We start from the raw sequence: 22,180 nt of genomic DNA, 5'->3' as shown, positions 1-22,180 counted from the left end.
TAACTTTCACACATTAACAAGTCCAATACAGCAATTGAAAGATTAACAAGATGTTTATCTACCCATCGTGTCCGATTTCAAAAATGCTTTACAGCGAAAGCACAACATATGATTATGTTAGGTCATAGCCAAGTCAAAAAAACACAGCCCTTTTTCCAGCCAAAGATAGGAGTCACAAAAAGCAGAAATATAGATAAAATTAATCACTAACCTTTGATGATCTTCATCAGATGACTCATAGGACATCATGTTACACAATACATGTATGTTTTGTTCGATTATGTGCATATTTATATCCAAAAATCTCAGTTTACATTGGTGCCTTACTTGCAGTAATGTTTTGATTCCAAAACATTCAGTGATATAAATATTAATAATAAACATTGATAAAAGATACAAGTGTTATTTACAGAATTAAAGATAGACTTCTCCTTAATGTAACCTCTGTGTCAGATTTAAAAAAATCTTTATCCATATCCCACTGTGTATTCATAAAGGCCAAGCTTTAAAAAAATACAAACCTCAGATGTCCCACTTCCTGGTTGGATTTGTCTCAGGTTTTTGCCTGCCATATGAGTTCTGTTATACTCACAGACATCATTCAAACAGTTTTAGAAACTTCCGAGTGTTTTCTATCCAATACTAATAATAATATGCATATATTAGCATCTGGGACAGAGTAGGAGGCAGTTCACTCTGGGCACGCTATTCATCCAAAAGTGAAAATGCTGCCCCCTATCCCAAAAAGGTTTAATCAGCTTCTTGATATGCCACACCTGTCAGGTGGATGGATTATCTTGGCAAAGGAGAAATGCTAAGGCACTGCACTGCATCTCATCTCAGGTCAAAGGCACTGAATCTCAGTGCAAGAGGCGTCACTGCAGTACTGGGTTCAAATCCAGGCTGCATCGCATCTGGCCGTGATTGGGAGTCCCATAGGGCGGCGCACAATTGGCCCAGCGTCATCAGGGTTTGGCCAGGGTAGGCTGTCATTGTAAATAAGAATTTGTTCTTAACTGACTTGCCTAGTTAAATAAAGGTTACACACAAGCCCCATAACAGGGATGTAAACAGATTTGTACACAACATTTGAGAGAAATAAGCTTTTTGTGCATATGGACAATTTCGGGGATTTCTTATTTCAGCTCATGAAACATGGGACCATCACTTTACATGTTGTGTTTATATTTTTGTTCAGCGTAGTTTGTTTTCCCCTCCCACATTGTCAATTTTAATGTAAACTATTAAGGTACTTGATCGTTAATCAGAAATTTGATATTGATAAACACCTGCGTTGGGCTTTTAATGTCTGTGTTCACTCAGTCACTGATAGGTTACTGAGTTTGAGTGAGAAATGGCGGGGAAACAAGATGAAACACCATTCCACCCACTTAACTTTTCCAGCGTTTACAGTTTAAGCATGTGTAGTTACGGCTTTAAGTGGTAGTTATGATTTCAATAGTCAAACACTCCAATGTACTGTAGCACTGCTGAATGACAATAGGGAAAAAGCCTGTCTGTGTGTTGACGCTTTCAGTGACTGAAGTGATCAGATTGATTCCAATTTGTTCGGGATTGGTTGTATAATAAAGGCACATTGCTACTCCGTAAAATGGTAACAGCCCATTTCAGACATCAGTTTTAAATGCTGTCAGTAGGTCAATTATTACCTTCAGAGCCATTCTAAAACAGACTTCCACCCACAGCCCGTTTTAACAAATACAAAACTGTAATAGCTGAAGTGGCTAGATTAAATGCAGCCATCATTTTGTGGGCCGGGCAGCCCCGATATGTCAATCAACAATTGACATTACATAACGTCATATTCAAATGAACAGTAATCGCCACTTTATTACTGCATGACATCAATATTAACGTATAAGAGTATGATAAAAAGGTCTAGCTAGCTGCCCATCGCAAAACTCAAATTAACAATTAAGCAAAGATCAAACAAGATATTTGCTTCCTCTCGATGAAGTCCGATAGTCAAGGTCATACACATTTTTAATTGGCCGGAGTTGAGTTGGTCTGCCAGGACGATGTTGGAAAATAATGACATGTTAAAAGAATTCAACAAGTTGAACGAGAACGTCCAACTAGCATTTGTTCATGGCTCCCACTATAAGGAATATCCCATTTCATGGTCAGCTATTCTTTGAAGCAGATAGGTAACAAAATGAAACTTTTTTTTACAAATAAAATATACTTTATTATCCCAAGACAAAATTACAATGACTTGTTAGATACTCTGTGCACTCCCTTTTTCTTTACAGAACACCATCAGTTAGTATGCAGACTAAATGACAACAACCTCTGCACCATAAAAATGGGGACTTGGGGGGGGGGGCATGCAAATAAGGTAATGCAGATGTGACTTCTCAAAAGCAGAGTTTATTACAGAAAGAAACCAATGAATGATATCACATAACCTGAAGTACCACCTCATTATTAGCTTTGAAAAAAGGTGCTAGCCCCATCCATCCTCTCGCTCAGAACAAAAGAGCACCCAAAGTCATCCATGTTATGAGCACCCAAAGTCATCCATGTCATGAGACCTCAAATTCTTTCCACACACACAGGGGAGTGCTCTGGCAGAAAACATGGTCATACTTTTTTAAAATGTAGATTGTTGATACTCTAGCCATCATAGTTATGTACCACTAATATGGTGCTGGTTGTTACAGAGACATCAGCAGAGATATACATGTGGAAATGCACAACTTGTACAAGAACACAGAGCAAGTGAGATAGGGCAAGTAGTGATATGACATGGACTTAAATTTGACAAAATAGATTATTTGAGTCTGATGAAAACCTCAACATGAAATGAGGCAATCAATAAGACAAGGGGACATATAATTGAGAGTAAAGGGATTCCTTTCCTTGACCGTCTGAGCACAATCATCATCCACATTATTGCTCCTAATCATATAGAATCCTGTTGGAACCTTGAAGGGGAAGAGGCTGGATAAGCAGATCACTTCCTTGGCTGGGCAGCTATGTAGAGAGCCATCAGGCAGTAGAGGGTCCCTCCAATGGTCAGGCCCATGGTGGTCCTGTACAGCATCTTGTCCATCAGGCCTCTCTTCAGGTGCACAGGGATACCGTCAGACTTCTGCAATGTAGACAGAATAAAGAGAATGAGATGTGATTGCAGTCGCCAACTCCCCACTGAGTCACAGAGGGGAATCCTCATATTTTATTAAAGTCCCAACTTTATCATTGCTCAACTTCTCTGCGGGGACAGAGGAGTGTATAACTTTCTAGAAAACTAGTCGGAACTAGTAGGAATTTTGGCAGTGAAAGTTCCTGGTCGAAGTAAATTACCACAGGAGTAGATGGCGTTATCTTCTAACAAACCAAGGTCAAGTAGGAAAAACTCCTACACAAGCTTCCTGGGTTATTGGGGTTCTGTGATTATCACAGAACACCAATGACCCTAGGAAGCCAAGCAGTGTGTGGGTCAAACAAAAGGTTAGTGCAGTGTCTGTACCTGGAAGAGTTTCTGTAGGTCAGGGACTTTGTTGTGTCCCAGGTACTCCACTGTGTTCCCTGCCTCCGACACATATTTGGTGGGGGTGGCAAAGATCATTGGAGGGGCCTCCATGGGCACTGTTACCCTCAACCCCTAGAGAGACAACAAAACTTTAGACTGTGGAAACCACATGACCCAAACACAGTTGGTCCTATCAGTGTTTGCCCTTTATGCATTTAGCAGCGGGTGCATTGCCATTGCTAAATCGTGGCCACCACTGAAAAAATAAATACATAATGTAGATGTATGCCCTAGGAAGACCCCCTCCTGCAAATTCATCTCAAAATGACTGACTTATGTTAAAGAAATACTTTGGGATTGTTGCAATGAAGCCCCTTATCTACGTCCCAAGAGTCAGATGAACTCATGGATATCAATTGTATTTCTCAGTGTCCAGTATGAAGGAAGTTAGAGGTCGTTTTACAAGCCAATGCTAAGTAAAAGCATGCTTGCTGTTACCATAGACCTCCAGTCATTGTGCTAACGCTAGTTAGCAACTTCTCTCAAACTGCACGCAGAGACATAAAAATGGTATACATGAGTTCATCGGACTCTGGGGAAGTAGATAAAGGGCTTCATTGTCAAAATCACAACGTATCCCTATACACCTGTAGTAAGGATTAGAAGAAGGTCTGCTGTTTACACGTGCAAAGGTGATTGCTTTGCTAACACTATAGGCCTTGCGAATAATTGTATTTCCCAAACTAGTTATGGAAAAGAGATGCATGTTTCTGAACAAAACATCATGCCTTGTTTACAACATGACCGACTGGTGCAGATTACTGTTGGATTTGAGAAGGGCACTCCTCCCTCACCGATAAGGTCAACAGGGTCAAAAGTGGTGTGGTTGTGGCTCACTCAACATAGCTAGGACTTTCATGGGTAGTGTTTTCTAGATACCTCATTAGGGTACATAACTAATGGATGAGCTATCTCTGCATCTTTGGTAGTTTATGTAACATTACTAGCAGCATCTTCAAGGACCGCCACCCCCACACCTCAGCCACGAGCTGTTACCTTCTGCCCAACTAAGGGAGTTATTGGAGCATGAGCCTCCAGAGGCTAAATCGAGCTCTGACCCACATCGCCATGCGCCTTCCGAATTTTGTAACATTGCGGAGGGCTCTCCATAGCGCCGCGTTGATATGATTGGTTGATTAGGGGGGGACATCCTGTATAAATACAAACTCACTTCCTTGACAACAGCTCTACATTATTCCGCAAAGCACAAGAAGTATGAACGCCCTGACTTCTGCTGAGGCCATATCACCCTAAATGCTGCATGGGCAATGGAGACGTCGGATTGACCATGCGACCAGATGCACAATGCACTTCTCTCTCCAGAATGCACTCTCCCCTGCCAAATTGTGCACATTCATTGTTTCATAACTTAAATTGAGTGATTTTCTAGTGTTTTATTGTTAGAGTCTATCAATACCCCCCTTACATTTACCGCTAATTCCTAATCTACAACGTTTGTTACGGTCATTTATTTTAATGCATTCAATAGTATTGCAGTCTTCCCATTATCTGAGTGGACACATTGTCTGCAGTGCACAACCTATGCTACACTTGGAATGAAATAAACCAAAACGTGTCTCACATTCCATTTAAGAGTTGTCAATTGTGCTCCTATGAATGTGGAGTAAGGACGCGCACGCATAGAAGTAGACCTATCGGCTACCTGGCCTGCGCGCAAATGTAGGCATATTAAAAAAAAAAAAAAATGGGCCCATTTTGGGATCTGATAGTTTTTCTGATTGGCTTAACGCACCACCACTAATGACCTGTGGAGCTTCTCAAGGTCATGTTTTCACCTCAAAACAGCAAGCAAACAAAGTCTGTCTCCACATCCATTGAGAATTACAATAGTTCCTCAATGTATTTGAAAAAATATTTACAGCTCTCCCGCTTTCGATAACCACTCGGTGTGAAATGGAAAAATGGCATGCTCGGATCCAGTGGAAACATCATAAAATAGGCCTACCTGATTACTTCTTATCAGTGCTCGACTTGGACTGAAATAGGTTCCGGTACTCATTTTGGGTGCTGATACAGTTCATATTTAAGTGCAGGAGCACCACAATACTTTTGAGCTGATATTCTATAAGAGGAATAGGAACTCAAGCAGTTGAACATTTGAGGTGCTGGTACTCAGCTTTGGTGAGCTCCTGTCCAAGTCAAGCACTGTTTCTTATCCCTTGTGCAAATAGCCTACAGCTGTGTCTGTCCCAAGACCACTGGCATGGGAAACTGAGGGCCCAGAATATTTTATACAATGTTGCAGTCGGGCTGGACCCAAGTTAATACAATGTTTAAAGTTCGTGGTAGACAGGCCATGTGTATGTATGTAGCCAATGTGATTTATAGGATATTTCCTTTTGAGTCAGGATATTTTCTACCTGCAGCTGCAACCTTTTATTTGTTGGCTACTTTTAAATAGTTGGTAATGGCAATAGAAGTTACTTTTTAGGCTTGTATCATTTTCATTTAGATAGAATTGATTAACCACATGACAATGATTTTGAGATATGAAAAAGTTATTAAAAATGAATCTGCTTCACAAAAATGTGCATCCGAAAACAATAGCTACCACGCAGATCGGTAGAAATGGTAAGATACATTTGCATTCAACATGAGAAAGGTTGCAGACTCCTCGTGTTGTCTATTACTGACAACTTCATGAGAGTAATGGCAGAATCTGAAAAGGCCTGCAGGAGAATAGTTGGGTCAGGTTAAGTTCTGGTTATCTAGATCTCTGGCGCCCTCGAAGCAGTTGTCTTATTTCATCAAATTGTAAGCTAAAAGCCTCAGACAAGCTCAATGCATATAGTCGATTTTATTCAAACACATGGGGTGTGTCTATATGGAAAAAAATATGTTTAAAATTTTTAACCAATCGATTGGTCGAAAGAACAACTTTCGGTCGGCCAAGATTTGTTTTAGTCGGGGAAAGCCCTAGAACGGTCATCCAACTTGGTATTCCAAGTCGGAAACTCTGCCATCTTTCTAGAGTTCCAACTTCCCGACCTGAAGATCACTGACCTCATGAGAAGTTGGTAATAACCACAACTTTTGGACAGAGATGCAATGACGCGAAAGCGCAAGAATAGTGCTGTTAAGATCAGAGATTTGTCTGAGTACACCTTCGTTCGAGGTGTACATACCTACGTCTCCTGATTGACTTATAGGTCTCCGTGCTCTTGAGAAACTTGATGATCTACAAATGGTGTCAGATGGCAGCGGAGAGGATTCTGGGGTTGAGCCAGTCCAGGAGGAAGTGGACCTACCTGCGGTGACAGGTGTAGTGGAGACTTTCAACGGTTTCCCTGATAATCCTATCGGATGATTTTTTAATTTTTTGTAAAGAGTGGATTCCTGCTTTTGGTCTGACCCATTCATTGTATCGGGCTGGGTAAAGGACAAACCGGCAATGGTTACATCTGTGAAAGTTTTAAGAACAGGAATTGTTTTGATTTTATGTGTATCCGCCTGAAAGAATGAGAGAGGTAAAATGTTTCATACACAGACAATGAAGAGGGTAGAGCCCAAGGGTGAGAGAGTCAACTGGGAGCCCCCCAGTGAGTCGGCCTGAAGAGAGAGAGAGAGCCAGAGGATGAGTTTTAGTAAGGTTGGATTTCTTGCGTGTATAGCCAGAATATAGCTGTGGTAGTTGCAGCAGCAAAATATTTGGTTGTGAGAGATTTTACTGGAGAAGATCTAAAGAAAGTTGTGAGAAGGAGTTCCATCCTCCCAGGCCGACAACCTGGTGTAGGATCGTTTAGGGCCAAGTAGTGGGATAGGGTGGTAGGTTTTTGGGGGATAGTGTAAATCAAATTTAATTTTCTTTGTCACATGCGCAAAATTCAAACAGGTATATCTTACCATAAAATGCTTACTTACAAGCCCTTATTTAAAAAAAAAAAAAATTTAAACTCTGCATTGTTGGTTAGGACAGACGATTTGCTAAAAAAATAAATACCAATACCAAACTAAAGTTTTGAAAGGCTCCTTAATAACAGCGTCAACCTCCAAGCCATAAAACTGCTAAACAGTTCATCAAATTGATACCTGGACTATCTGCATCAACATCTTTTTTACGCTCCTGCTGCTGCTATTTATTTATTAACTATGCATAGTCCCTTTACCACTACCTATATGTCACAGGAGATTGGTAGCACCTTAATTGGGAGGGACGGGCTTGTGGTAATGGCTGGAGCAGAATATGTGGAATGGTATCACATTTGCCCGGTTCCATCCAGGCTGTATCACAATCGGCCGTGATTGGGAGTCCAATATGGCGGCGCACAATTGGCCCAGCGTCGTCCGGATTTGGCCGGTGTAGGCCGTCATTGTAAATAATTTGTTCTGAACAGACTTCCTTAGTTAAACATTTTTTTAAAACTAGACAAGTACATATTACATGTACATATTACCTCAATTAACCCTGCACATTGATTCTGTACCGGTACCCCCTGGTATAAAGGTCCTGGATGGCAGAAAACTTCGCCCCAGTGATGTACTGGGCCGTACGCACTACCCTCTGTAGTGCCTTGCAGTTGGTGCAGGGTTACGCCTAGATCACACCGACAGTGTCTTTGCATTTTGGTACATCAGAAGCACATTCATTTTAAAATGGAATGCTGCATTTGCCTTGCAGCATTGCGTTGCAAAGGCAGTTGCATTGCGTTCTGTGTGGTGCATACGTTGAATTTATCGAAAGTATATTTCAAACTGTATACGTCGTCAGATTGACAGAAATGGTTGCAGAAGGTGAATGTTTAACTTTTGTTGCACACATATCCAAATGATGCTGCGTACCATTTTGCACATTAAAGCCATCAGTGTTATCTAAGCATTAAAGGTGCTGTATGGTCATTCCGCCATCTGCATTGCCCATGCAGCATTTAGGGTGATATGGCCTCTGCAGAAATCAGGGCATTCATACTTATTGGCTTCACCAAGCAGCACAGAGCTGTTGTGAAGGAAATTGTCAAGGAAGTGAGCGCAAAGCACTACTACGGCCCAGTACATCACTGTGGCCAGAACCTCCCGCCAACCAATCATGTCAATGCGGAGCCCTCCACATTGTTACAAAATTTGAGAGGTGAATGGGATGCAGTGGGAGCTCAATTTTGCCTGCAGAGGCTCCGCAATTGCGTCACACCATGTATGGTGTAACCCACTGTTCCTAGGCCGTCATTGAAAATAAGAACTTGTTAACGGACTTGCCTAGTTAAATAAAGGTCAAATAAAATTAAACAAATATGGCGCATCCGACCACATTTTCGCATCAAGCATACATTTGATATTTTTAATTTAACCTTTATTTCACTAGGCAAGTCATTTAAGAACAGATTCTTATTTACAATGATGGCCTACCGGGGAACAGTGGGTCAACGGTCTTGTTCAGGGCAGAACGACAGATTTACCCGGGGATTTGATCATGCAACCTTTCGGTTACTAGTCCAACGCTCTAACCACTAGGCCACCTGCCGATCCGACACATAGGAAAAATGTATTGCACCACCATCTATTACTCTTCTTTTTCTACACAATGTGGAATCCGAAATGAGAATGGTAGCAATACGCCAAAAATCATCTAGTCCGGAAATTCACAGACTAATCCGGAATGTCTCTGCAACAAAACGCTGCTAGCTAACCGGCACCAACTTGCCAGCTAGGGCTAATGTGTTTGCTAGCTTTTTCGGTCGAGCCACCTTAGCCAAACACAACATTAACTAGCATATCAACTGTTATAAAACAAATATATAATGTGGCGAGATTTCTTAGCCATGTTGTGTAAATCAATACATGTGTTTGTTGTGCCCAATTGAAACCAACCTTATTAGCTAACGTTAGCTAGCTAACAATGTGAAGGTCATTAGTGCATTTTTACATATTTGACTGCATGCTGGACATGCTTTCTGTACCTACCTGAGGGCTGTACGCACTCGGTGCCGATCCAGCAAGTCTTTGTGTAACTCCATTTAACTTGTAGTACATTTTACTTGGTTGCAAAACAAAAACAAGTTACGAATGAGGTCGGATCACAGATGTCCCCTTGTTGGCCAAACGTGCAGAGAGGATGGACCCAGCATTAACGACACAGCAGGTTGGCTCAGTGGTGCCTGATTAGAATAGAGTGATAATGGCGGCTTTTTGTAGGCACTATTAAACGGTCCAGCTTTTGTCAAATGAACGTCAAAAGTTTAATATGTTTTCTTCATTTAAATGAACCCTTTCCTAACCTGAACCGAATTACCCCAACCTGCTGCGTAAATGATCCTAAACTGCTACGAAAAGTAAAATCTGACGTTAATTTTACAAAAACTGGAGTCCATCTAGCCATAACCCTATTAAACAGACGCCAACTCCATGACTCGGTGGCCAAGGCCAATGTGAAAATGAATGCTAATGTCACATTTTGTGAATTTTGATGCATTTATTTAATCGAAACAAGTAAAAAGCAAGCATTATACTAACATGGACCCGAACTATGTTCTCCTCTGAACATAGTTCGGGAACCGATAAAACAAGCACTATCCCGCTGAAGAGATATGGGTTGCATGCCTGGAGAAAAACAATATACTATCAATGTGTTTTCGTTTGAGCCGTTTAGCAGAAATCTAACTAACTCGCTTTTTGGCGAAAAGTAGCGTAGACTAGTTTTTACAATTTTATTTTACTCTTATTGTAATATATCCTGATGGCTAGTCACTTTACTCTGACGTCATGTACAAATCTCCCTCAAATACCATGTACTTCTGCACATTAATCTGGTACTCCCTGTATATAGCGCCATTCTTGTCGATTTAATTTTATTCCTCTTGTGTTACTATTTTTGTTGGGAAGGGCTCGTAAGCGAGCAACTCACGGTCAAGTCTATACCAGTTGTATACGGCGCATGTGACAAATAACATTTGATTTGATGGTTGGCGTAGTGAGGCAAAAAATGTTGCGGCTAATGTTGTAGTTAAATTTCTTACATATTTTGAGCACATAAAGGCTTCATAATTAATAAAGGCCATGTTAACTGACACCTTATCTCTTAGGAAAAAAACGTATAAAATCTCCTAAACCTGTGTTAATCTCAGACCTTATTTTCGGTGTCTATCCCAAAACCTAAATATTTTCCCCATTCATTCCCCCAATAGAATGCACACAAAAAATGCTAACTAATTTCCAGTTTTTAGAACCATAAATTGTCGAGCTCAATTATAAAACAGATTGTTTGGATGCTGATTGGTTGATAGCAGGGAGATATTCACCACAATCCCTGGGTAATGCCTCTTAACAATACCATTTGAATGATCAATGCACATCCACTGTCCCACTGCCCGGGCATCCAATTAATAACCTTAATCTCCGGACAAAAGTGTCTAGACATACACTACCGTTCAAAAGTTTGGGGTCACTTAGAAATGTCCTTGTTTTTGAAAGAAAAGCAATTTTTTGGGGGCTATTAAAATAACATCAAATTGATCAGAAATAGCATGGACTTTGTTAATGTTGTAAATGACTATTGTAGCTGGAAACTATTTTTAATGGAATATCTACATGGGCGTACAGAGGCCCATTATCAGCAACCATCACAACTGTGTTCCAATGGCACGTTGTGTTAGCTAATTGAAGTTTATATTTTTAAAAGGGGAACTGATCATTAGAAAACCCTTTTGCAATTATGTTAGTGCAGCTGAAAACTTTTGTTTTGATTTAACAAGCAATAAAATTGGCCTTTAGACAAGTTGAGTATCTGGAGCATCAGCATTTGTGGGTTCGATTACAGGCTCAAAATGGCCAGAAACAAAACACTTTCTTCTGAAACTCATCGGTCTTATTGTTCTGAGAAATGAAGGCTATACCATGTGAGAAATTGACAAGAAACTGAAGATCTCGTACACCGCTGTGTACTACTCCCATTCACAGCGCAAACTGTCTCTAACCAGAATTGAAAGAGGAGTGGGAGGCCCCGGTGCACAACTGAGCAAGAGGACAAGTACATTAGAGTGTCTAGTTTGAGAAACAGACTTCTCACATGTCCTCACCTTGCAGCTTCATTAAATAGTACCCGCAAAACACCAGTCTCAACGTCAACAGTGAAGAGGCGATTCCGGGATGCTGGCCTTCAAGGCAGATTTCCTCTGTCCAGTGTCTGTGTTCTTATGCCCATCTTAATCTTTTATTTTTATTGGCCAGTCTGAGATATGTATTTTTCTTTGCAACTCTTGAACTTTTACTTGAGTCATTTTCTATTAAGGTTTCTTTACTTTTACTCAAGAATGACAATTGGGGACTTTTTTCACCACTGGTCGTCGGTGATCAGGCCTAGTCGTGTCGTCTACAAACTTTATGATGGTTTTGGAGTCGTGCGCAGCCATGCAGTCATGGGTCAACAGGGAGTACAGGCGGGGACTAAGCACCCACCCAAGGGGCCCCTGGGTTGAGAGTCAGCATGGCGGATGTATTGTTGCCTACCTTCACCACCTGGGGGCGTCCTGTCAGGAAGTCCAGGATCCAGTTGCAGAGGGCAGTGTTTCAGTCCCGGATCCTTAGCTTAGTGATGAGCTTCGAAGGCACTATGGTGTTGAACACTGATTCACTGTAGTGAATTAACTTCATTCAATCAATCAAATGTATTTATAAAGCCCTTATTTACATCAGCCGATGTCACAAAGTGCTATACAGAAACCCAGCCTAAAACCCCAAACGGCAAGCAATGCAGATGGAGAAGCACGGTGGCTAGGAAAAACTCCCTAGAAAGGCAGGAACCTAGGAAGAAACCTAGAGAGGAACCAGGCTCTGAGGGGTGGCCAGTCCTCTTCTGGCTTTGCCGGGTGGATATTATAGCAGTACATGGTCAAGATGTTCAAATGATTGCTGGATGATTATTTTTAAGTCTAATTTTGTGGGCAATGGAGTTGCCAATGACTAGGGTTTTCAATTTGTCAGAGCTAATGGTGGGAGGTTTCGGCAACTCAGACCCCATAATGGGTGGAGGAGAGACCAGAGAAGGCTCGGCCTCTAATTCCGACTCGTTGCTTAAATGGGGAGAACCGGTTGAAAGTTTGTCGGCTGAATGAGCGACAGCAGGTTGAGCATTCTGACAGCATTTCCCTCCAGAAGCCATGAGAAAATTGTCAGGCTGAGGGTACTGTGCGAGGGGATTTATATTATCTGTACTTATTGGTTGCACAGACGCTATTTCATCCTTTCCTACACTTAAATTACCATTGCCTAACGATTGCGTCTGAAGCTGGGCTTGCAGCACGGCTATCCTCACCATAAGGCGATAGTTCTCCTGTATATTATGAGTACAGCGACTGCAATTAGATGGCATAATGTTAATGTTAGTACTTAGCTTCGGCTGGTGGAGGTGCTGTAGAGGCATGTCCAGATAAAGCATCCGGGGTTAAAAAGTAAAATGTAAAATGGTTATTAAAAATGTTAAAGTACAAACCGTAATGTTGGCAGGTAGCAAAGTAATGTTAGCAACAAAGTAGCAACAAACCGCACAGCAGCACGGAAACAAGTCTGGAAGTTGTGACCAGAAATGACAACACGAATCAATCACACAGCATTCTCACATAGCTGTTCCTTTTGTCCAGGTGGGAAAGGGCAGTGTGGAGTGCATTAGAGATTGCGTCATCTGTGGATGTGTTGGGGCGGCATGCGAATTGGAGAGAGTCCAGGGTGTCTGGGATGATGGTGTTGGTGTGAGTCATGACCAGCCTTTCAAAACATTTCATGGCTTCAAATGTGAGTGATACGGGGCAATAGTAATTTAGACAGGATACCTTGGTGTTCTTGGGCACAGGGACTATGGTGGTCTGCTTGAAACATGTAGGTATTACAGACTGGGTCAGGGAGAGATTGAAAATGTCAGTGAAGACACTTGCCAGCTGGTTTGCGTATACTGTGAGTATGCTTCCTGGTAGTCCATCTGGACCTGTGGCTTTGTGAATGTTAACCTGTTTAAAGGTCTTACTCACATCAGCTACACATCAGCTTCAAAGAGTGTGGTCACACAGAACAGCTGGTGCTCTGACAAGTGGTTCAGTGTTGCTTGCCTCGAAGCGAGCATAGAATGCATTTAGCTCATCTGGTAGGCTCGAGTCACTGGGCAGCTCTCGGCTGGATTTCCCTTTGTAATCCGTGATAGTTTGCAAGCCCTGCCACATCTGATGAGCATCAGAGCCGGTGTAGTAGGAGTCAATCTCACTCCTGTATTGACGCTTTGCCTGGTTGATGATTCATAGCAGGATTTCTTATAAGCGTCCGGGTTAGTGTCCCGCTCCTTTAAACATGCAAAGTCACTCACCCACCATTGCTGCTAAGTCACTCACCCACCATTGCATGTTGTACCAAATGGTGGTTTGGACCCAGCTTTATATGCGCAGACAGCTACATTGGTACGTGTTCATTTACAAAGGCATTCTGGGTAAACTCCCTCTCTACCTCTAGACCAGATGCGGTCTACTAGGTGGTTGCTGCTTAAATTCCCCAGGGCTTTTACGAAGTTAGGCAAGACTGCCTTCTCCTATGTGCACCAGAGGCATGGAACAGGAAACAATCTATCGCTTCACCTAGATTTATTAGTGCTCCTCAATGCAAGACTGTGTGTTTCTGTAGACGGGATTGTGTTGTTGTTGTGCTGATTGTATGGTACGCATTATTTTTTGTTGTTGTAATGTTGTATTGATTGCTGCTGCCTTCTTGGCCAGGTATCCCTTGCTTCTCAATGGACGTTTCCTGGTTAAATAAATGCATGTGTACAGTCATGTAAGCCCTAAATGTACTCAGACAGACATGCAGATTAGACTTAGATTTTCTTTATTTAAATACAACAAGTCTATCTGTAAACAACATAAGCTCTATACAAAATAGCTGGTTCCATAAAAAAATAAGGGGAAAAAAACTATGGCTTGCAGAAACACAACCATTTCTTCAAGAGATATATGCACGGTTGCACTTGTACATTCTATTGAAGCAGCAATAAGCTAGAGATGCCCACATAAGGTGTTCGGGTGTGACAAAGTACAGTATCCAGAAGTAGCAGGTCCTCTATTTATGTGAGTATAAGTCAGATTTTAAGTCTTGTAGAAAATGTACAAACTTTTCAAATAATAATTAGGTATTTTTCTCTTGAATTATTTCCATTGTAACAAATGTGGGCCCACTTTTGCCCCAACTACATCCACTGTGAGCATAGAAATCTGTCCTAAAGGGTTTAAGAGCAGTGAAAATATTCTGCACTTATTCTGAAAAACTGATTTTAGAAATACAACATTTGTTCCAACCAACATCCAATTGCCTTATTCCTGATCCTCAACACAACAGTAACTTTTCCAGAACAGTTCATTTTCAGTTTTAGTCCATTGTCAAAATACATATTCTGAAGAAAACAGAGATACTCACATAATATTGTCCTGGTCCAAATATCAAGATTGCACTGAGTGGGGCATGGACTATTTTAGTATTTCATTGAGAAGAGCGATGTCACAAGTGACAGGGTGTCAGTCAGACAGACATTAAATAGGTCACACAATGATTTCATAACCAGTGAACAATGTTTAATCTTCTCAAAATGTGTTTTTATTGCCTGATTTATAATCCCCTTTTTGTGTGTCAATTGATTTATTCATAATATCATTTATGATGACCTTTCTGACTTTTCATTATACGTATGTGCAGTTTGGATTGGCAAAATACAAGTGAAATCCACTCTCTTGTTTACCCATGTTATTAAAATGGAGCTCTCCAAGAGAAAAACCACTCACAAAACGCTCACCTTTGTGTGTGTGTGAGAGTGTGTGTGTGTGTGTGTGTATGTGAGAGAGAGGGAAAGAAAAAAAAGAGCCAGGCAGACAGAAAGATAGAAGAAGAGGGACAGAATATGGTTAGATAATCTCCAGCTTGTGGTCCCATCGATGGTGCTAAGAGTCTCAGTTACCCCTGTAGCAGTTAGAATCCCTCCTGATGAATGTGGTGGACATTTTTCACTAAATTGGAGTAGAATCCAAGGAGATCTGATTGATGTGGATTTATGTCAAGGAAAAGTAGGCTGGTCAGATATACAAGTCCTAATTGCTGTGGAGCAATGTGACTTTCTATGAGTTTATAAACCAGAGCAGAGATAATATACCATGTTTGTCATGTGAAGGATGACAAGAGTAAGTGATAGGAAATTATTTCTGTTGGTAAGGTACAGAGATAGGCGACATGTTGCTGCCAGCTCCCTTCTCGTTCAAAACTCATTGTTTGCTCACATTCTCAAAGTGAATATTCAAGTTGTTTACTCTCAGGCTCTTTGGTGTGATATTGCACCTGTTGGTTTGAGTTCATCGTCGGCATAGAGATATTAGGGCCGTTGGAATTGCAAACTCCCCCTGTTGGGAGTTGTTGAAGTTTTAATGAAATTGGTTTTCCTCCAGGGAAGTTGTAGTGAGAATAGGAAGGAATGCTTAGATGACAGGCTCTTGCAATACAATTCTTACAATACCTCTGAACAACACCATTCTGCATACTAATATAAATGCAAATCTAACATTTTCAAAGTCGATTAAGTCTAGTCAAGCCTTCTCTTCTTCCAAGACCCTGATGCCCAAAGTTCTGAAATAACAGTTTTAATCAATCGTATCCTATCAACATTCCACACAGTTAAAGCATTGTGACGACTGGGTTTGGAAAACAGCCAAGTGAAAGCGGGGGTAGATCAGAGAGAGCAGATGGGGCTGTCTGCAGCTAGTGGAAACTATAACACTGAGGACAAAGCAAAGGAACTAAATCTGTGTCAAAAGAACCAGCGTCACGAGTACAATTAGACTGTGAGTCCCGGCAGTCAATATCTATCACATCAAATAGAGCACTCTGACAATAACACTCATATACATTAATCGTTACCTTGATGAACTTTCATTTTTTGCTCCTACTATAAAAAGTGCTTCTGGAAGATATAAAACTGCTTTGGTTGAAAATAGAATTCAGATAAAATGATCAAGAACAGATTGGGGTTTTTTCAGAGAGCAAACCCTTTACAATATTACATTTACAGATTCTGTTAGCGAACACAAAAACCCAGTCCTAGAGCAAACACATCTATGCACAATCTGGGAAAAACAGAGATGGTGCTTGTTAGTGATAACAGGTAGTGTAGCCTGAAGCCGGCTGATATGAAGAGAACACACGATGACCCCATTCCCATTTCCCCATGAAAGAAATTAGTGAAGGCATGATAAAAGCTTTTCAGAGACACCCAAATTCACTCTGGCAGGAAAGGAGGCCGAATGCGTCACACAAGCCACCCAAACATGGCGTCGACAGAGTGTCGAGGAGAAGCGGGTGGGCCAGACAACAACATTGAGAGGAGTGCCTACCAAGGCTGTGGTGGTTGTGCCGAGTGCCTTTGTTGTGACAGGAAGAGGCTACCAAGGTTTTGACACCAGCCACAAATGGTTCCACTCCTCCAGTCAGAAGACCCGCAGCGCTCACGAGGCTGAGGCAGACATGCCCTCTCCTTACTGCACTGTGTGATGTCAGCCGAACCACCAGTTTCTCCATGACACACTCTCGCTCTGTGGCTCCGTGTTCCACATTAAAGACCTGCCTACACAGCTGAGCTGACAGACCCATACGGTACTGTACTCTTTCTTGTTCAACCCCTCCCACCCCCTCTCTTGGTTTATGCGGAAAAAAATACCTTTCAAAACCACTTTGCATTGGTTTGGCTTTCAGGTGGAATGGTTAATAGGTTTAGAATGTGACCTTGTTTGAGTTGTAAATGGGCTCATTCAAATTCACAAAGTGTTGTGTTTTTATATTTGTCAGGTTTGCCTACGCAAAATAAAAGGGGAAGCGTGAGCGTTGAAGTGAAAGATTAAAGGGAACAGTGTTCACTGTACTCATACGCTTTGGTTCTTGGTTATGCATTGTTGTTCACTGACTGGCCACAGGAACACTAGAAATAAATGATCGATGAGAGAGAAGAGAAATGTTACCTTCCATCCTCACACTGTGACATTGCCAGAAGTGTGGGATTGAAAATTGCATTAAAACTCAAATCTCTTTTGTGGCATGTCGCCATGTGAGAAGAAGGTTGTACTGTGAGACTGGCTAAATTCTGTATAATCCACAGTAATATGAAGGCCTCTGTCTGGTCTGACACAATCCAGCTGCCCTCTAACGATGACATCCTGTCAGGGACATCTGCCCCGAACACCACTGTCACCATGGCAGCCGTGGAAACAGTCCTTGTCCCCATCGGGTTCCGTTACTTCCTATTTGGAATTGACTATTGAAGAAGGCTGTGCTATATGCAAACCTCAAAACACATAACCCCTCATACTGATGTTCCAAGACGAGGGATAAATCAACAAAATACGTTAAATAAAGTGTAAGACCAATGATAGAGGCCATGTTTCCGATCGATGCACACTTCCAGGGTGGATGGAGGTCTCTGAAGAGTTGTCAGGGGGAGTAGCGACATCAGGGATCCCTCAGTCGAGAAACTCTGCGGACAGGCTCCGCGTGCAGCGGGCCGAGCGGAACTTGAGCTCATGGTAGCACTGCACGAAGCTGTGGTAGATGAAGGTGATGGGCAGTGCCAGGAGCACGATGCCGCTCACCACGCACAGGCCACCCAGCACTCGCCCAGGCACAGTGATGGGGTACATGTCTCCATAGCCCACAGTGGTCATGGAGATAATAACCCACCAACAGGCGGCTGGAATGCTGGCGTAGTCCTCATTCGGCGACTCCAGGTCCAGGCCATGCTCCAGCAGCTGGGCTAGAGCACTGAAGATGGCCATAGGCACGCAGATAAACAGCAGCAGCATCACCATTTCCCGGTAGCAGCGACTCAGCGTTAGCCCCAGAGTCTGCAGGCCCAGGAAGTGTCGGGCCAGCTTGATCACCCAGAAGATGCGCATCATGCGCAGAACACGCAGGGTGACGCCCGCCCGCTGAAGCTGGGAGTTCTCTCCTGTCAGCATCGTCATGGAGATAGAGATGTAGTAGGGTGTAATGGCCAGTAGGTCGATGATGTTGAGGGGCCGTTTGACAAACTCACACTTGTCCCGCGACACGATGAAGCGCACAATGCACTCAGCGGTGAACCAGCCGATACACACAGCCTCGATGATCCTGTGGGAGGGAGAACCAGGCAGAGTTACCGCGAGCATGAGAGCTGGAAATTCCACTTTAGGTCTACACACTACTGTATATCTACAAGTAATGGACTGCAGACATTACACTCTTACAAAAAAAAGTTGCTACGTAGAATCAATTTTGGTTTCTGGTAGAACCTTTTCACTGAAGGGTTCTTAAATGGTTTCTTGAGGGTTAGGGCCTATTCGTTGGGTGAAAGTGTTTAGAAACAAAAAAAGGGTTAGCCTACAGCAGTGTTTCCCAACTCCTGTCCTTAGATACCCCCAACAGCACACATTTTTGTTGTAGCCCCAGACAAACTCACCTGATTCAACTCATCGAGGGCTTGTGATTAGTTGACAAGTTGAATCAGGTGTGCTTGTCTGGGGCTTTAACAAAAATGTGTGCTGTTGCGGGTACTCGAGGACTGGAGTTGGGAAACACTGGTCCACAGGGAAAGCCTTTATTAACCCTTTTTTTTCTGGTTGAATCAACCTTGTTTCCATGTAATTTCAACCAAAAACAAATCATGTGATGCAGTTGAATCAACGTGGAAAACTGATTGGAGTTGCAAAAAGTAATTAACAAAAGGGCATTTTGTCTTTTTTTCACCCAACTTTGAACCTAAATCTAAAGACATGGTGCCATTTTCTTTGCTGATTTCACATTGATTTGACAATGGTTGACAACTCAACCAAATGTAAATCAAAACTAGACGTTGAATTGACGTCTGTGCCCAGTGGGATATGACTTATGGACGCTCTTACATTTTGATGCAATAAATTGATTCTTGGTATTCTAACATTTTCACATCGTAATCCTGGTCATGTTGACATCGTAATCCTGTTGTAATTTACCAACCTGACCACCTGAATTTCTTTATGCCAGAACCTGCAGAAGATATTCTGCGTTTTTAAGTGAGGTTATAATTTACGGTATTACATTTTTGCTGCCATACTTTACCTTATTAACTAAGCCACATAGTGAGAAACAACCCTCAGACTGACATAATCACATGATCATTTACAATGTTCTCAAGTAAACTCATTTGACAACATATAACAGCAAATGTCAAATCAAAGTAGCATGTACATTTTTAACTTTCATTTGATTCTGAGACCATTCCTGGGCCTGGACATTATAGACAAATATATTGCAGCTCTGTGTGTACAGAATACTCCAGGCAAGAATATGGTAGAGGCATACTGATAAGGGATTTTAGAGGCTTCTTTTCCACCTTAATTATAGCATGGATTAAAGGCAAGTTAGACTTGGTTGAGACTGAGCCCTGAGTATGCCTATTAGGTGTAGAGCGCGTGAGGACAGACTGCCACAAATGACCAGAGTAGAGGTAGGGCTGTAATGAGGGATTGCAGTCAGCTAGTCAAAAGCCAGTTACAGTCTAGTCCATCAAAATATGCAGTTGTCAAATGCTGATATACAGTGCCTTGCAAAAGTATTCATTCCCCTTGGTGTTTTTCCTATTTTGTTGCATTACAACCTGTAATTTAAATGGATTTTTCTTTGGATTTCATGTAATAGACATACACAAAATAGTCCAAATCGGTGAAGTGAAATGAAAAAAATAACTTGTTTAAAAAAAAAAGTGGTATGTGCACATGTATTCACCCCCTTTGCTATCAAGCCCCTAAATAAGATCTGGTGCAACCAATTACCTTAATTTAACTAATTATGTGACTTCTAAAGTCCACCTGTGTGCAATCTAAGTGTCACATGATCTGTCACATGATCTCAGTATTTTTACACCTGTTCTGAAAGGCCCCAGAGTCTGCAACACCACCAAGCAAGTGGCACCATGAAGACCAAGGAACTCTCCAAACAGGTCAGGGACAAAGTTGTGGAGAAGTACAGATCAGAGTTGGGTTAAAAAAACGATCAGAAACTTTGAACATCCCACAGAGCACCATTAAATCCATTATTTAAAAAATGGAAAGAATATGGCACCAGAACAAACCTGCCAAGAGAGGGCCGCCCACCAAAACACACAGACCATACAAGGAGGGCCCAGAGAGGCAACAAGAGAGGCAACAAAGATATCAAAAAGATAACTCTGAAGGAACTGCAAAGCTCCAGAGCGGAGATTGGAGTATCTATCCATAGGACCTCTTTAAGCCGTACACTCCACAGAGCTGGGCTTTACGGAAGTGGCCAGAATAAAAGCCATGCTTAAAGAAAAATAAGCAAACACGTTTGGTGTTCGCCAAAAGGCATGTGGGAGACTCCCCAAAAATATAGAAGAAGGTACTCTGATCAGATGAGATTAAAATTGAGCTTTTTGGCCATCAAGGAAAACACAATGTCTGGTGCAAACCCAACTCCTCTCATCATCCCGAGAATACCATCTCCACAGTGAAGCATGGTGGTGGCAGAATCAGCTGTGGGGATGTATTTCATTGGCAGGGACTGGGAAACTGGTCAGAATTCAAGGAATGATGAAAGGCGCTAAATCCAGGGAAATTCTTGAGGGAAACCTGTTTCAGTCTTCCAGAGATTTGAGACTGGGACGGAGGTTCACCTTCCAGCTGGACAATGACCCTAAGCATACTGCTAAAACAACACTTGAGTGGTTTAAGGGGAAACATTTACAGTGGGGCAAAAAAGTATTTAGTCAGCCACCAATTGTGCAAGTTCTCCCACTTAAAAAGATGAGAGAGGCCTGTAATTTTCATCATAGGTACACTTCAACTATGACAGACAAAATGAGGGAAAAAAATCCAGAAAATCACATTGTAGGATTTTTAATGAATTTATTTGCAAATTTTGGTGGAAGATAAGTATTTGGTCAATAACAAAAGGTTATCTCAATACTTTGTTATATACCATTTGTTGGCAATGACAGAGGTCAAACGTTTTCTGTAAGTCTCACACACTGTTGCTGGCATTTTGGCTCATTGCTCCATGCAGATCTCCTCTAGAGCAGTGAGATTTTGGGGCTGTTGCTGGGCAACACAGACTTTCAACTCCCTCAAAAGATTTTCTATGGGGTTGAGATCTGGGGACTGGCTAGGCCACTCCAGGACCTTGAAATGCTTCTTACGAAGCCACTCCTTCGTTGCCCGTGCGGTGTGTTTGGTATCATTGTCATGCTGAAAGACCCAGCCATGTTTCATCTTCAATGCCCTTGCTGATGGAAGGAGGTTTTCACTCAAAATCTCACGATACATGGCTCCATTCATTCTTTCCTTTACACGGATCAGTCGTCCTGGTCCCTTTGCAGAAAAACAGCCCCAAAGCATGATGTTTCCACCCCCATGCTTCACAGTAGGTATGGTGTTCTTTGGATGCAACTCAGCATTCTTTGTCCTCCAAACACGACGAGTTGAGTTTTTACCAAAAAGTTATATTTTGGTTTCATCTGACCATATGACATTCTCCCAATCTTCTTCTGGATCATCCAAATGCTCTCTAGCAAACTTCAGACGGGCCTGGACATGTACTGGCTTAAGCAGGGGGACACGTCTGGCACTGCAGGATTTGAGT

The 22,180-nt window shown here is 42.1% G+C and overlaps 2 protein-coding genes across 2 annotated transcripts in view; both read right to left on the bottom strand.

The window, feature by feature from the left end:
- Positions 1–2,183: 2,183 nt before the first annotated feature.
- LOC112252875 (cytochrome c oxidase subunit 7A-related protein, mitochondrial) lies at positions 2,184–9,665 on the bottom strand. The gene is made up of 3 exons (XM_024424550.2): positions 9,473–9,665; positions 3,494–3,628; positions 2,184–3,115 (listed from the first exon to the last, which is right to left on the bottom strand). The coding sequence occupies exons 1-3, from the start codon at positions 9,539–9,541 to the stop codon at positions 2,978–2,980; spliced, it is 342 nt and encodes a 113-aa protein (XP_024280318.1). The 5' UTR covers positions 9,542–9,665; the 3' UTR covers positions 2,184–2,977.
- A 4,686-nt stretch (positions 9,666–14,351) lies between these two features.
- The window catches only part of LOC112252874 (potassium voltage-gated channel subfamily G member 3), a 13,256-nt gene continuing 5,427 nt past the window's right edge, over positions 14,352–22,180 (bottom strand). The window contains exon 2 of the mRNA XM_024424549.2: positions 14,352–18,676. Coding sequence (XP_024280317.1) covers positions 18,031–18,676 — 646 coding nt within the window. The 3' untranslated portion in view covers positions 14,352–18,030. The remainder of the gene's footprint in view (positions 18,677–22,180) is intronic.

This window comes from Oncorhynchus tshawytscha, linkage group LG06, assembly GCF_018296145.1.
Source record: "Oncorhynchus tshawytscha isolate Ot180627B linkage group LG06, Otsh_v2.0, whole genome shotgun sequence".
Lineage (NCBI taxonomy): Eukaryota > Metazoa > Chordata > Actinopteri > Salmoniformes > Salmonidae > Oncorhynchus > Oncorhynchus tshawytscha.
The sequence above is the reverse complement of the archived record's forward strand: the minus strand, read 5'-3'. Positions and strand labels throughout refer to the sequence as shown.

Excerpts from the sequence above, each read along its gene's own strand:
- LOC112252875 (XM_024424550.2), bottom strand. The coding sequence starts at position 9,541 with ATGTACTACAAGTTAAATGGAGTTACACAAAGACTTGCTGGATCGGCA. Across the intron at positions 3,629-9,472 it reads CGAGTGCGTACAGCCCTCAG|GGGTTGAGGGTAACAGTGCC; the intron begins GTAGGTACAGAA and ends TTGTCTCTCTAG. Across the intron at positions 3,116-3,493 it reads ACCTACAGAAACTCTTCCAG|AAGTCTGACGGTATCCCTGT; the intron begins GTACAGACACTG and ends TCTACATTGCAG.